The 17,208-nt window shown below is 38.1% G+C and overlaps 1 protein-coding gene across 4 annotated transcripts in view; it reads left to right on the plus strand.

Moving 5' to 3' along the window:
• Positions 1-886: 886 nt before the first annotated feature.
• ARMC3 (armadillo repeat containing 3) overlaps positions 887-17,208 on the plus strand; it is a 75,942-nt gene continuing 59,620 nt past the window's right edge. The window contains exons 1-2 of one of the 4 annotated variants that reach the window (XR_005023834.2): positions 887-1,113; positions 10,429-10,545. Coding sequence is in view for 2 of the 4 variants with exons in the window: in XM_036880930.2 (XP_036736825.2) it covers positions 10,498-10,545 (48 nt within the window). In the remaining 2 variants the exon portion in view is untranslated. The remainder of the gene's footprint in view (positions 1,114-10,428; positions 10,546-17,208) is intronic. The other 3 variants (XR_005023833.2, XM_036880930.2, XM_036880928.2) reach the window with 3 other exon arrangements.

Here is a 17,208-nt window from a genome sequence, read left to right on the forward strand (position 1 = left end):
TGTACATGAAAGAGAATGAGTCTCAGAACTGTCAGACTTGGTGCTTGGATACACAGGTGGGTGGTACCTCCTGATAAATAGAAAAAACATGTTTATATTGGGAAAATGATGGGTTGAGGTGGGTAGTGTTGATATTTGTGTTGCCTATGGACATCCAGGTAGAGCTCCAGTAATGGGAAAGATATATGGGCCCAGATCTCAGTATTGGAGTCTGATGGGGAGCTGTGTATATGGCAGTTGAAGTCACGATAATAAATAAGATTACCCTGGAAAAGCATATAGTATGAGAAGAGAATCAGGGTCAGATCCCTGGAAAATAATATTTAAGGCTGTATAGAAAAGACCTTAAATAATGGTCATGAACATATGAGAAGGATCAAGAGTAGTGTCAAAGAAACCACGATAGGTGTTTCAAGAATGAGGTATCATCATGTTATCAGAGGAGGCAGTGACGTCAAGGAAGATGTAGACTGAGCCATAGCCAACGGATCTGAGTAATTTTAGTAGTGGTACCTAACCACATCACTGTAGTGTGAAAACTGAATGGAGGTTCAAAATGTGGATGTATCAAAGGCAGGATACTCTTTTGGAAATGCATGGTCAAGAAGACCCTGTGCATGGAAAGCTGGTAATGCAGGTCTGCAGCCTAGCGGAGTCTGGGCAGAAAGTGACAGTTTGGAAGTCATCTGCAGAGATTCTGGCTGAGGCCTGCCGTTGGGAGAACGCAAAAGCATCCCAGGGTTTGTGAATCCAGGGCCAGTCTTCTGGCCAGAAGCTGACGCGGCACTGCCTGCTGATGTAGTTTTCACGTGGGCTGGCCTTCAACGACTAGAAAGAGGACGATTCCCAGTGTCTGTCCTGCCCAAACCCGGGGCTCAGGGAACCGAAGATGCCCGTAGCCCCTCCCGCACTGACCCCGATACCCCACAGGACAACACTTCAGGCTGCCGCGCGCGCGCTCCAGGGCGGAGGCGCGCGCTCCCGCGGTGCACGCAGGCGCGGCACGGTGTCGCCTAGCAACCGGGAAAAACAGTGGACTCCGAGGCGCGCTGGCCGCGGCGATTGCAGCTTGCGAGGCTTGAGGACCCCTTGCGCTGCGGGCCCTGCGGGCAGGTGAAGGCGGGAGGGCGACTGCACGGCCACCGCCGCCGTGTGGAGAGGACCCCTGCAGGGACCCCAGCAAAACTGGGTGGAAGGTGCCCCGCGGGTGGGACCTCTGGGGCGACTTGAGGGAACGAACAGCTCCTTAGGGGTCGTTGGTTCCTGCCTATGAGCTATCGGCGGTCGGGGCGGGTTTCATAGGCCACCTTCCATTTAACAGGTGACAAAACTGAGGCCACGGCCGAGGATCTGAGGGTTTAAGGTTCAGTAACTTGACTGTGAACTCTAGAACTGGGTCACTACTTGCTCGAGGCCTCCTCCCCTTTAAAGTCTTCTCAAAATTAACTATAAAATATTCACGATAGACTGAAAGTTCACAAGGGAAAAATACAAATGATCGTTAATCTGTTGATAAATGTGACTCCTTTCCAGTAATCAAGGAGATGCACATAAAAATTTTTTTTAATTAAGGTATTGATATACACTGTTAGGAAGGTTTCACATGAAAAAACAATGTGTTTACCACATTCACCCATGTTATCGAGTTCCCCCCATACCCCATTGCAGTCACTGTCCATCAGTGTAGTAAGATGCCACAGTCACTACTTGTCTTCTCTGTGATACCCTGTCTTCCCGGAGACCCCTCATACCATGTGTACTAATCATAATACCCCTCAGTCCCCTTCTCCCTCCCTCCCCACCTGCCCTCGCCCACCCCTCCCCTTTGAAAACTGCTAGTCCCTTCTTGGAGTCTGTGTCTGCTGCTGTTTTGGTCCTTAGTTTTGCTTCGCTATTATACTCCACAAATGAGGGAAATCATTTGGTACTTGTCTTTCTCCACCAGGCTTATTTCATTGAGCATAATATCTTCCAGCTCCATCCATTTTGTTGCAAATGGTAGAATTTGTTTCTTTCTATTCAATGGAACAGTATTCCATTGTGTATATGTACCACATCTTCTTTATCCATCCATCTACTAATGGACCCTTAGGTTGCTTCCATATCTTGGCTATTGTAAATAGTGCTGCAATAAACATAGGGGTGCATATGCCTTTTTTAATTTCAGAAATTATATTCTTTGGGCAAATTCCCAAGAGTGGAATTCCTGGGTCAAATGGTATTTCTATTTTTAGTTTTATGAGGAACCTCCGTATTGCTTTCCACAAAGGATGAACTAGCTTACATTACCACCAGCAGTGTAGTAGGCCTCTCCTTTCTCTGCATCCTTGCCAGCATTTGCTGTTTTTAGTCTTTTTGATACTGGCCATCCTAACTGGTGTGAGGTGATACCTCATTGTGGTTTTTATTTGCATTTCCCTGATAATTAGTGATGTGGGGCATCTTTTCATGTGCCTGTTGCCCATCTGAATTTCTTTTTTTGGAGAATTGTCAGTTATATCCTCTGCCCTTTTTTTTATCAGGTTATTTGCTTTTTGGGTGTTGAGGCATGTGAGTTCTTTATATATTTTGGATGTTAACCCCTTGTCGGATATGTTGTTTTACAAATATGTTCTCCCATACTGTAGGATGCCTTTTTGTTATGCTGATGATGTCCTTTGTGGTACAGAAGCTTTTTAGTTTGATGTAGTCCCATGTGTTCATTTTTGCTTTTGTTTCCCTTGCCCAAGGAAATGCCTTTAGGAAAAAGTTGCTCATGTTTGTATTCAGGATATTTTTGCCTATGCTGTCTTCTAAGAGTTTTATGGTTTCATGACTTACATTCAAGTCTTTGATCCATTTTGAGTTTACTTTTGTGTCTGGGGTTAGACTATAATACAGTTTCATTCTATTGCATGTAGCTGTCCAGTTTTGCTAAGACCAGTTGTTGAAGAGGCTGTCATTTCCCAATTGTATGTCCATGGATCCTTTATCATATATTAATTGACCATATATGCTTGGGTTTATATCTGGGCTCTCTAGTCTATTCCATTGGTCTATTGTTCTGTTCTTGTGCCAGTACCAAATTATTGAGATTACTGTGACTTTGTTGTACAGCTTGAAGTTGGAGAGCATAATCCCCCCCAGCTTTATTCTTCCTTCTCAGGATTGCTTTGGCCATTTGGGGTCTTTTGTGGTTTCATATAAATTTTAGAATGATTTGCTCTACTTCACTGAAGAATGCTGTTTGTATTTTGATAGGGATTGCATTGAACCTGTAGATTGTTTTAGGCAGGATGGCCATTTTGACAATATTAATTCTTCCTATCCATGAGCATGGGATGTGTTTCCATTTATTGGTATCTTTTTAAATTTCTCTTAAGAGTGTCTTGTAGTTTTCAGGGTATAGGTCTTTCAGCTCCTTGGTTAAGTTTATTCCTGGGTATTTTATTCTTTTTGATGCAATTGTAAATGGAATTGTTTTCCTGATTTCTCTTTCTGCTAGTTCATTGTTAGTGTATAGGAATGCCACAGATTTCTGTGTATTAATTTTGTATCCTGCAACTTGGATGAATTCAGATATCAGATCTAGTAGTTTTGGAGTGGATTCTTTAGGGTTTTTTATGTACAATATCATGTCAAATGCAAACAGGGACAGTTTAACTTCTTCTTTACCAATCTGGATGCTTTTTATTTCTTTGTTTTGTCTGATTGCTATGGCAAGGATCTTCAGAACTATGTTGAATTAAAGTGGAGAGTGGGTATCCCTGTCTTGTTTCTGGTCTTAAAGGAAAGGCTTTCAGCTTCTCACTGTTAAGTATGATGTTGGCTGTGGATTTGTCATATATGCCCTTTATTATGTTTAGGTAATTGACCTCTATACCCATTTTGTTGAGATTTTTTATCATGAATGGATGTTGAATTTTGTCAAATGCTTTTTCAGCGTCTATGGAGATGATCATGTGGTTTTTGTCCTTTTTGTTTATGTGGTGGATAATGTTATGTGATGGATTTTCTACTATTGTACCATCTTTGCATCCCTGGAATAAATCCTACTTGATCATCTTGAATGATCTTTTTGATGTAGTTTTGAATTTGGTTTGCTAATATTTTGTTGAGTATTTTTGCATCTATATTCATCAAGGATATTCTGTAATTTTCTTTTTTTGTGGTGTCTTTGCCTGGTTTTGGTATTAGAGTGATACTGGCCTCGTAGAATAAGTTTTGAAGTTTTCCCTCTTCTTCTACTTTTTGGAAAACTTCAAGGAGGATGGGTATTAGGTCTTAGCTAATTGTTTGACAAAATTCAGCGGTGAAGCCATCTGGTCCAAGGGTTTTGTTCTTAGGTAGGTTTTTGATTACCAACTCAATTTCATTGCTGGTAATTGGTCTGTTCAGATTTTCTGTTTCTTTCTGGGTCAGCCTTGGAAGGTTGTATTTTTCTAGAAAGTTGTCCATTTGTTCTAGGTTATCCAGTTTGTTAGTATATAATTTTCATAATATTCTCTAATAATTCTTTGTATTTCTGTGGTATCTGTAGTGATTTTTCCTTTCTCATTTCTGATTCCCTTTATGTGTGTAGACTCTTTCTTTTTCTTGGTGAGTCTGGCTAGGGGTTTATCTATTTTGTTTATTTTCTCAAAGAACCAGCTCCTGGTTTCATTGATTCTATTGTTTTATTCTTCTCGATTTTATTTATTTCTGCTCTAATCTTTATTATGTCCCTCCTTCTATGACTTTGGGCCTCATTTGTTCTTCTTTTTCTGGTTTCTTAATTGTGAGTTTAGACTGTTCATATGGGATTGTTCTTTCCTGAGGTAGGCCTGTATTCCAATATACTTCCTTCTTAGCATGGCCTTGGCTGTGTCCCATAGATTTTGCAGTGTTGAATTATTGTTGTTATTTGTCTCCATATATTGCTTGATCTCTGTTTTTATCTGGTCATTTTTCCATTGGTTATTTAGAAGCATATTGTTAAGGCTCCATGTGTTTGTGGAATTTTTCATTTTCTTTGTGTAATTTATTTCTAGTTTCATACCTTTGTGTTCTGAGAAGCTGGTTGGTACAATTTCTATCTTTCTTAATTTACTGAGGCTCTTTTTGTGGCCTAGTATATGATCTATTCTTGAAAATGTTCCATGTGCGCTTGAGAAGAATGTGTATCCTGCTGCTTTTGGGTGGAGTGTTCTGTAGATGTCTGTTAGGTCCATCTGTTCTAATCTATTGTTCAATGCCTCTGTCTCCTTACATATTTTCTGTCTGGTTGATCTGTCCTTCAGAGTGAGTGGAGTGTTGAAGTCTCCTAGAATGAATGCATTGCATTCTATTTCCCCTTTTAATTATGTTAGTATTGTTTCACATATGTAGGTGCTCCTGTGTTGGGAGCATAGATATTTGTAATGGTTATATCCTCTTGTTGGATTGATCCCTTTGTCATTATTTAATGTCTTTCTTTGTCTCTTGTGACTCCCTTTGTTTTGAAGTCTATTTGTCTGATACAAGTACTGCAACTCCTGCTTTTTTCTCCCTATTGATTGCATGAAATATCTTTTTCCATCCCTTCACTTTTAGTTTCTGTGTGTCTTTGGGTTTGAAGTGAGTCTCTTGTAGGCAGCATATAGATGGGTTATGTTTTTTAATCCATTCAGTGACTCCATGTCATTTGATTGGTGCATTCAGACCATTTACATTTGGGGTGGTTATTGATAGGTATGTACTTATTGCCATTGCAGGCTTTTGATTCATAGTTACCAAATGTTCAAGGGTAACTTCCTTACTATCTAACGTAACTCTCTTAGTATGCTATTACAAACACAACCTAAAGGTTCTCTTTTTTTTCTTCTCTTTTTTCTTCCTCCTCCATTCTTTATATATTAGGTATCATATTCTGTACTCTTTGTCTATCCCTTGACTGATTTTGGGGGTAGTTGATTTAATTTTGCATTTGCTTAGTAAGTAATTGTTCTACTTTCGTTACTGTGGTTTTATTACCTCTGGTGACAGCTGTTTAGCCTTAGGAATACTTCCGTCTATAGCGGTCCCTCCAAAATACACTGTAGAGATGGTTTGTGGGAGGTAAATTCTCTCAGCTTTTGCTTATCTGGAAGTTGTTTAATCTCTCCTTCAAATTTAAATGATAATCTTGCCAAATAGAGTATTCTTGGTTCGAGGCCCTTCTGCTTCATTGCATTAAATATATCATGCAACTCCCTTCTGGCTTGTAAGGTTTCTGCTGAGAAGTTTGATGATAGCCTGATGGGTTTTCCTTTGTATGTTATCTTTTTCTCTCTCTGTCTTCTTTTAATAGTCTGTCCTTATTCTTGATCTTTTGTCATTTTAATTATTGTATGTCTTGGTGTTGTCTTCCTTGGGTCCCTTGTGTTGGGAAATATGTGCACCTCCATGGCCTGAGAGACTATCTTCTTCCCCAGATTGGGGAAGTTTTCAACAATAAGCTACTCAAAGATACTTTCTATCCCTTTTTCTCTCTCTTCTTCTTCTGGTATCCTTATAATATGAATATTGTTCTATTTGGATTGGTCACAGTTCTCTCCATATTCTTTCATTCCTAGAGATCCTTTTTTCTCTCTGTGCCTCAGCTTCTTTGAATTCCTCTTATCTAATTTCTATTTCATTTATCATCTCTTTCACCATATCTAATATGCTTTTAAAACCTTCCATTGTATTCTGTAATGATTGGATTTCTGACTGGAATTCATTCCTGAGTTATTGAATATTTTTCTGTACCTCCATGAGCATGTTTCTGATTTTTATTTTGAAATATATTTCAAGAAGATTGACAAGGTCAGTTTCACTTGATCCTTTTTCAGGTGTTTGAGGGATTTTTGTTTGAACCAGGTTCCTTTGAATTTCATATTTGTATGTGGTGCCCTCTAGTGCCCAGAAGCTCTACTCTCTGTAGCTGCTCAGCCCTTGGAGCGATGTTGGGGTAGCAGGGGAGTGGTGCTGATGCCTGCTGGGAGGAAAGAGCTGTTTCCTGCTACCTGGCTGTTATGCCTGTCTCCACTGCCAGAACCAGTGGGCCGAAAACATAGGTGTAAGCCTCTATGCTTTATATTTACAGTTGCTTTAGGTGGGGCTTCCCTATGGCTGGCCTGGGTTTGTGACCCAGGTGGGGGCTGGCTGGGAAAAGGCGCAGCAGACTACATATCACAGTGGGGGCCTTGGAGCTGCATATTCAGCCAGGAGGATGGAGCTCCTGTAGCTCCTGAAGTTCCCAACCTGCTGGGCAGAGTGAGCCTGGACAATTTTGTCTACCTGTTCTTTCTCCTGAGCAATAAGCCCTGTGTAATCCTTGCTCCTTTAGCAGCCCTCTTGCTGTTAGGAAGTCTCTCAGACTGCCTGCCTTTCTTTTGTCCCAGAGCAGCCGGATGTGGATCCCTGTTTTCCAAAAATGGCTAGAATTGCAATCTTTCCAGGCATTCTGCCTGTCTTAGCTTTCCAACCCCACTAATCACCAGAGCACCATGCAATTGTCAGTTCACGCTCACAGAGCAAATCTCCAGGGCTACGTATTTAGCAGTTCCAGGCCTCCACTCCCTCCCTGCTCCTTTTCTCTTCTTCCCGCTGGTGAGCTGGGGTGGGGGAATGGCTTGGGTCCCCCAGATCACAGCTTTGGTATATTACCTTGTTCTGTGAGGTCTGTTCTTTTCTCCAGGTGTATGCAGTCTGGCGCAGCCTTCTTTCCTGTTGCTCTTTCAGGATTAGTTGTATTAATTATATTTTCATATTATATGTGGTTTTATATATAATGTCTCACCTCTCATGCTGCCATCTTTAATCCCTTTTTTCCAGCACCCAAGGAGATGCACATTTAAAGCAGTTTGTTTTCATACACAGTGGCTGAAGTTCATACCTTTTCAGCCAGTTATCTTACTGCTAGGAATTTATCCTGAAGAAACCATTGTGGATGTGGATGAAAATTTTCTGTCTAAGGATGCTCACTGCAGCCTTGTCAGTAATGCCAGAAAATGGGCAGCAAATGCTTACCAATAGAGGACTGGCTAAAATGGATTTTAAAATATTACTTTAAGTGACATGGTATGCTGATCCACTGGAGGAATTAATGAAGACTTGAGATTTCATGAGCTTGCCTATAAATGTAAAAATTTAGTAGGAAAATGGTCCCAGGAGGAAAGTTGAGAATAAGGGTTAGAAATCTACATAGGATGATAAAATCATGATAGAAAACACAAAAAGAAAGGAACTGTATTAACCTGGTGCTTATCTTCCCTAGTTTATCTCTGGGTAATTAAAAAAAATTCTATATGCCCTTACTTGCTTTCCACATTCTCTGTAATGAAATATATTACCTTTATAAGTGAACAGTAGACCCAGAACTGTACACTTTAAATGGTTAAAATGCTAAATTTTACATCTATTTTAGCACAGTAAAAAACATAAATAGGCCAGTGGCAAAATAGTCAAGGAAAACAGGTTTAGTTTGCTTCAAAAAGTCAAAGGGATTTATTTTCTTAATATATTTCTGTAGCTTAAAGGAAAATAAATCTTTAAAGTATAAAATAATAAGGTAATTTAGCTGTATCACATTGATTTTAAGTGATGCTGCATTTGAAAGGTTTTTAAAAAACAAACGTAAGGGTCATCTCTGAGGCTTATTGCCTCTGGCCTATGTGAATCATATACTTTCTCCCCTGTGAAGTGTTATAATCAATATGGTAATAAAAACACAAATCAAATGTTTCCTACTTCATGGCATTGCCTAGGACCAGCTCCTATCACTATAATCCTGTATGTTTAGGCTATTCCAGCCTTTCTACCTCTTCAATATGCAATTACTCAAAACCACTATCCTGAAATGGAAAAAATAAGTTCCTGAATGAAAAATTGGATGACTTAAAGTAATTTTATGCAGGTGTAATCTAATTACTTCTTGAACATTATTCATAAAGTATTCTTTTGAATGCCAAAGCTGCTATATCTTAGAATTGGTTATAAAGAGCTATAAAATCTTTTTTTTTCCTATAGACTGATCTGTAGGATAGATTTTCATTTGTCCAGAATAGTTTCTGTGTGTCTGCCTGGAACATTAGACGCATAAAGTATAGGGTCTATGTGCTTTTCAAGCATCTGTTAAAGATGTTTGAGATTTGAAAAATATTGGTTCTAAAATGTGAAAGCTGAAAAATTAATGTTAATGTTTTTATTAATATTAAAATTACACTTGTAAACAATGTTCTCACTTTGCTGGAATTTCCAAGTGTACAAACTGCTGAGTAATTTAAAATGCAAAATTTTAAAACTTTTTATGATGAAAATTATGTTTAATGGGGGATGTGTGTATATTTTAACATTTTAATTTAGTGGATAAAGTGTGAGGGAGTGCCTCATAAGGTAAACTTGCCCAGGCCCTCAAAGATCTTCAAATTTATGTGACCTGAAATTAGGGACCTGAAATAGATGTCTGTCAGAAGTCTCTATGAGTTTCTATGAACATATGGCTTTTGAACACATGATAAATTCTGGTCAATGTCTCTAATGCTGGGAGTTAACATTTGTTCCTTGCCAACCCATCTGAACAACCCTGACATTGTAGATTCTCTCCAAGGATTTTCACTTCCCATAATTTTTCTTAAGACTAGAATATGCTCTAAGGAAGCATTTAGTTTGTGTTTTTATTACCATGTTGATTATAACAGTTAACAGAGGAGAAGTATACAGCTGACATATGCCCTAGAATTTGAGATTGCCCTAATGCCAAACATAAGCCCACAAATTCTCATTGGAGAAAACCTGAAAGATTTCTATGGTTATTCTAACAGTCACCAACGTCTTGGAAAGTTCTTTGCACCTCTCTGTGGTATATCAACTCTGTATACTAGTCTTTTGACTTTTTCCACACAGGCATGAGTATGTGAGAGCATGTGGAAAAGAAATATCTCTGATTTCCCCAGAATATATATCTTCAGATTCTCAATGAGTTTTTACTGAGCTATAGATTACATTAGAGAAAACTTTCTGTTATCCGGGAAAAGGACTCAAATGCTAATTCAGAGTTGGTAGATCTTCACAAAATCATTGCTCTCAGGCAAAACAGAGCTAATGGTTTTTATACATATGAATGCCTACTAGGTGCCACTGTTCTAGGTGCTTGGGATAGATCAGTGCAAGAAAGCAGACAAAAATCCTTCTCTTTGTGCAAAGCATTCTTGCAGATCTCAGGAGTGATTTGGAGTTAGCTAACCAAGCCCTATGTAAGTGACCTATAAGCGTGGTAAACTGTTTCCTGTTAGGTAAATAGAAGTTATGTAACCAATGTATTCTCCTCCTTCCAAACTGGAAGCCAGGACTTATGCCCCAAATCCTATCAGTTAAGTTCCTTTAAATGTGCAGATTGAAATAGGGATGGAGGTAACATATTAGTACATGTGCAATAATTTCTACATGCCTTGCATGGTCTCTTTTTAGGCAAAATTTAAAGGAGGAAATAAGTCTCCTCCTAAAGGCCTTTAACCATTGATTGCATCTTTTCCAAGAATGGGTAAAAGGATAAAGAAGGAAGCAGAACCTCCTCCTAAGGATGTGGTAAGTTTCTGACTTGAATACTACTAGCATGTTAACAACCAGTTTTAAAAATAAATTGTTCAGTTTGGCATGTACCAGTATATACATGAATACATGGTGGCAGAAGTCCAAAGTCTGACTAATGATAAGATTAGTCAGAGAAATCTAACATTATATAAACAAACATTTACAACATTGCCATTACATAATTAGCACAATTAGGGAGTAATTATTAGCTTTTCCAGTATGTGAATGGCATGTTTATAAGCCATGTTAATGAATAAATAGTTTAGGTTTGTTCTTTTAAATACTTTAAATTTACATTTGCCAGTCTCTCATTAATGTTAATTATATAAGTGGATTATCAAAAATAACTGAAAGTTATGCTATAAGCTCTTAGATATGTATGTAAGGTTGTCTGAAGATGACCATTTGGACATCAGAAGTCTTGTATTTTCCAGGTCTATGGAGAAAAAGTCTGGGTTCATCATATTTTTCTATTCCAGGTGCTTGAGTAATGTATTCCCCACAACACAAAGTCCTCTCTCTTTATTTTAAAAACATGGTTTTTTCTTCTTTCTTTAAAGTTTATGAATTACTGAAAGAGCATGTTAAAATAGAAAAAGAACTTGGCAATTTTTAGTTTAGAAACTCTTTTTGAAACAGACATTTGGTGTGATTTTCTTCAAGTAAAATGTGAATGGGGAAAAATGTGTGTAGTCAACAGACTCTCAGGATTTTACAGTGTGAGGGAACCTGAGCTTAGTGCAGGAATTCCCCATCGGGACTGGAGCACCGAGCTTACAAAGGCCAGCTACACCCCAGTTCTGCCTCTCACAAAACTGTGTTGTTTTGGTGAAGTTGACAAATTTGACCAAATCATTTCAGTTTTTTATTATCTTAGATGGGAATTGTAATGTCCAACTCAATTTGGCTGCTGTATGAATTAAGATGAAATAAAGCACATAAAAGTTCTTAGCACCCTGCCCATAGTTAACACTCAGTAAATAAGGCTTTTCCCATGGGAATACTTTAGACTCACACACACGCACACACACACACACACACACACACACACATATACTCACATGCGCACACATGCACACCCCCATGTAGCTCCTTACATATGATCTTTCAGTATGGTTGGGAACAAAGGCAACAGAAGCGCCTGCCTGCCCAGGTCTAGGAAGGCCTTGCAGTGATGGTCATTGTGGTTTTTGATGTAGTTTCATCACTCTGGCTGCTCTCCTTTGTATATACTCCTAAAACGTCCCAAATCTCTTATTTTTTCACTTCATCTTAGGTTTGCATTACCTGTTTTTGCTTCAAGATAGCATTATTGACATCTTATTATTAGAAAGTGCACTCATGTACACAGTAGTTGACGTAAACACTTTCTAATTAAAATCAGAATTAGGGGACCATTAAATAGTAGATATATTTGTCTAATACACTTTCTATAATTTCATAATGTCTTGCTGGCATTGTCCTCTGTATTCTAGTCCTTGGGTAACACAATCAAGGACTTGAGCAACAATTCCAATCCTAGTATTAAAAAAATCTAGCCCTTGTTTTCTTAGTTTACAGTAGCATTGGGGGAGCCAAAGGCATGTATAATAATTACGAATGGTCCCTGACTACTGCCTTTCCAAGGGTTCTGCCATCCTCCTCCCCTCCATAAAGTTCTGCCTAACTTAATGTTAACAAAGCTGATAAGATTAGCACTAAAATATCTGCCCACTTTTCTATCTTGCAAATTTTAATATTTGAAATCATTATGCCATGATTGAAAGTATCTGAACGTGGAATTTGTTCTAAGATGTCCTACTTCAGAGTCTATGAAAGGTGCGTTATAGAGACTATAAATGAAAACCAGATTTAAAAGATGGATATATAACTGCTTAAGGAAATAAACTTTTCTGTGTCAACTAATGACAATTTGCTTCTTACATATTTCCTAAAAGCATTGTTTCCAAAAATTTTTTTTTCATTAGTCTGTCATTTTTCTGGTTAAAACAGGTAATGTGAACAGAAAGAAGAGTGTTTGGTGATATGGAGCAAAACAAAAAACTCCTATTTGCTTTTCTTAATAAGCTCATTGTCAACACATATATTAATATGTGCTTATATGGTTTACTGAGCTTCATTCCTTCTCATAAAAAGAGAACACTAGCCAGGAAGATGCCTAGATGTGGGGAAGATTTGTCTTCAATGACCTATAGAACTATAATCTGCTGCCCAAAATCATTTCCTTGTCTGGTTGAAAGGTTGTGATGTTTATTAAAAGGCAGATTTCTTATGGAATGATTGTGTAAAGGAACTACTAACAGAAGACTTAGTAAACATAAAGTGTAAAACAAGATATTCAGTGACTAAGAGGATAAGCACCAGAATTATACTGCCAGAGTCTGAACCCCCATTCCATCATATACCATCTATGCTCTGGGACAAATCTCCTAATCTCTGCACAGCCCAGTGAGGATATAATGATAACCACTTCATATCCATTCACAGTGGTGGGGTAAGGTTAGATAAATTCGACATGCTTTGAACAGTGACTGGCACTAAGAACTTAGTAAATGTTATTATTAGTGGGATAGTTGAAGGTACTGTTTCATCATTCTGCAAAACTGAAGGAGTCTGAACTGTCAAAGGAAGCAAGGATGCCAGCGTGAAGACCAGCCAGACACTAAAGTTCCCAGGAGCCTGTTGCATGTCATGATTCATGGGCAGGTGTTCCAGTTTGTAAGTGTGGCAATTTTATTATCTTAGTATTTCAGAGGCAATTGAGCTTCAGTGGATAAATCCATAGTATCTAAACTCAAGAGACTATGACCTGGCTCTAGTCATATCAAGTTAACTGAACGTGGGTGTCAATGCATCAGCACCTTGTCTCTAGTTAAATGCATATTGGGAGCTAAGTTTGCTGGGTATTGAATCATAGCAATGGACAATAGCAGAACCTGGTCCCTCACCTGGGCAACCAAACCCAGTTCCTTGGAGGAATGGGATACCTCAGGGGACTTGTTTCTGCAGACCCTCTCCATCAGCCTCAGAATGCAACCTTTAACTGTTTGTCATAGAAGACCAAAAATTCTATAGACGATTTTTTAGAAATGAAGCATCACAGGAACTTATTTTCCCATCTTTCTCCCTTATCACAGATAAGCAAAACGTCATGAATCAATGAAAATGTAGTGCAAATTCATAAGTAACATAGATATACAAAGCTGTATGAATAATTATCAGCTTGCTCACTTTGCTCTAAAAATTTGTTACTTTGATTCAGGTTATAAAGAAACCTAGAGGCCATTTTAGCTTTTTTTCAGTTTAGCCTTTATACTTTTTAGCAGATTTTAACTGACATTTAATTTTTCTCTACTAAAAATTCATACCAGGGTACAGTCTACTCCCATCTGTTTAGACTTCTTTCTGTCTCTTTTCCTGTGTAATTGACTCCCTGTGATCCGAGACCACACTGATGTAGTAAACACATTCCAATAGAAATTTTAAAAAAGCCTTTTATTTACACTTACGGGCACCATAAAAATCTCTCAGCTGTCATGATTCATCTTTTTTCACCAAGTTCATCTTTATAATTTTGTATTCCTTTAGACCTGTGCTAATATAGTGTAAGCCACTAGCCACATGTGGTTACTTAAATTTATAATAATTAAAATTATATTAACATTAACAATTTTAAAATAAAATTAAAAATTCAATTCCTTGGTTGCATTAGTTACACTGCCAGTACTCATGACCACAGGTGGTAGATGACTGCCGTGTTGGACAAGGCAGAATCAGAACATTTCCATCATTGAAGTTCTATTGGACAGCGCTATTTTCTACTTATTTCCTTAGCAGAGATATAAAAGTACCTCTGTACATCTGTGGTTTCTGTAGTTGAGCTTAACATTCAAAACTTAGCCAAAATGCTTCTCCTTTCTTTCATTCTTTTTGGAAATAATTTTGGTTCATCTTTTATTTTGTACGGAGCATGAAATTATCATTTCACAACCAGCTTGTTGATGGCTGACTGTGAGTTCCTCACAGGAAAGCAGATGGGCTATGTAATTACAGCACAGGATTATTTATTTGGTGTGGCATTCTGTTATAGCTCTCATTTTATTCTCAGTGCCTTTTTAAATAAAAAATTACTATAATGCTGTAGGCTCTGTAGGAGAAACAAATGTCATGCCAAGTTTCCCCACTCTGTGCCAATATTGGTATTTCTCCTCCTTTGACAGCTCCTTAGATTCTAATTCACAGTTTCCATCTTCCTATTAGGCTTCTTGTACCTCATCTCACCTTTTCTTAATGATGACCAGAAGATACAGCAGAATACTAAAGTGTTTTCCAAACCACTTGAAGTAGGATTAAAAGATGTTTACGATAGTTTTTGTTTAAATGTATTTTCATAAACTCTCCCCCTTTGAGGATTGTAGTCATTGTGTGATCATAACATATCCATGTTTCAGCATAGTATATTTATTCCCATGCTCATAAAATCAGCTTTAAAAATATTGAAATATCAGAGGTCTCTGAAATGAAAGTTCTAAAATGGAAGGGAAATCTGTTCTGAATGGGGTTGGTGGAGAAAGTAACCAGCCAGGATGCTAGGGCACCTGTCTTAAATGGCAATGATTATCTAAGGCTGTGATTCTCAAGGGTTCAGTGGGGGTCTTAGGAGGGTGGAATGCTAACTGTGGACTCCCTCCCCAAAAAATGCCCATCAAAAGTTTTATGTAAAATTTTAGTGGGAGGATATATCTATGAAGCCCTTTGATGGCTCCATGAACCTCAGGTTTTGAACCTTCTTTCCTGACATCACCAGACAGTACACAATTAAGGCATTTTAAGGCCACAAGCTTAAAAAAGAAGTTTCCAGAGGTACTTTAATTCATTCTTTTATAGACATTTGTTGAGTACTTCCATATCCCAGGTTTATCCTGGGTAATGCAGATAAATAACATAGTCCTTGGCCTGAAGAAATTCACTTATAGACAAATATTGAGTGCATACCATATACAAATATTCTTCTACATCCTAGGCATTTAGATGAGAACAAAACAGACGTGTTTCAAGGTTTTTAGTTTGGGCAACTAAGTAAAAAGTGGCACAACACCCTGAAGTAGTTGTGCAAAAGAAACAATACAGTGTCTTAAGTGTTGTTATAGAGAAAGTAGGAGAAATATAACTGAGAAAACAACGATTTACAATACCCAAACCATCATGAACAAAAATAAAAATTTATGTAGAAAGATGGAGGCCTCACAATTAAAATAAGCTATAAGCTTCTGTAGTTTCAAGTGTAGTTTTATTATTTTAATTCTCTAGAAATGAAACTAAACTTTTAGAAGTAGTAGGTGGCATGATTACTGATGGTGGTCCTTTGAACTGTTTTGGTGAGTTGATTGAAGTCAGAGTGGAGATGTTCAGCAGGAAATAAGAGTGAGAAAATGGAGAAAAGTCACACTTCATAAGATTTTTTTTACTGTGAAAGGGAAAGTATTTATTGATCTATCACTGTTGTTTTTATGTTTTGTCCTCCCTAATTTTGGCTGGAGTCTTTTCCAAGTAATTTAAGTATATTGTTGATATACTTGCTGAGTTTGTGAATGCCCAAACATGACTTTTTCATGCATGAACATTAACTTAGCTACATATAAATTTCTAGTCATAATCCTTTATCCTCCAACTTTCATTGATTATCCTCAGTAGAGAGTTAGGTGAAGGAAGTGTCTAGATCATTTACTGAGGCCTCATCTCTACTTAATATTCAATTTTATTTATTCAATATTATTACTATTCAATATTATTTCTGCTTCCTATTATATGTACAACATACATCACCACTTTAAACCTTCCTGGTGGGGTTATTCTTCCCCATTTGAATATCCTTCCTTCTTATCTCAACCTACTTCATTTTGTTCCTTCTTCAAATCATGTCTAAAATTCTACCACCTCCATGCACCTTCCTCCATTTATCCCAATTGAAATTAATTTCCCCCTTCTTATCCCAACATTTATTATCTCTGTCATGTTTTTGTACTTCATAGAATCCTAGAATTTTTCTACCTGGAAAATATCTAAGAGGTATAATCCAAATCCTTAATTTTCAGATTAAAAAATGTGTGATCAGTGAGCCACATGTGTAACTCAGTGACCTCAAGTCCTCTGGCATTCTGGGGCTTCCCTTTAATACCTAAATATGATTGTTCTCAAGTCTCAATTTCCAAATACTTTCAGAATTCCTTCTTTAAAATTCCTGTGGATTTCTAGGTCCTCATGCCCCGCTGATCAGTGTTGCAGCTGTTGTCCTCACCATTGCTCTGGGCTCTGCTAGATGCTGTCTTTTCTCAGTGGTGCTGTCACTGGGCACTACAAGCCTGGTGTGTATGGCAGACTTTAATGAAGATTCGTCTCCCCACAAAGAGTCTAACAGGCTTGAGAACAAACAACATGACTTTTGTAACTCCCACAGTTTCTGGTATAGAGTTGGACATGCACAAACAAACAACTTCAGTTCAGGTATTAGATAGTGCTGTCCTAAAATCCAATAGCCATTTCCCCAGCAACGGGAGTTTTTATCGCAGCTGTGGCCTTTCAGGTCGTGACTTACTGCCATCTTCTCTGTCTTCTTCACTCTTCCAACCACACACAGCCATGCTTCCTTATTCATTG

Source organism: Manis pentadactyla, chromosome 3 (assembly GCF_030020395.1).
Source record: "Manis pentadactyla isolate mManPen7 chromosome 3, mManPen7.hap1, whole genome shotgun sequence".
Classification (NCBI taxonomy): Eukaryota; Metazoa; Chordata; class Mammalia; order Pholidota; family Manidae; genus Manis; species Manis pentadactyla.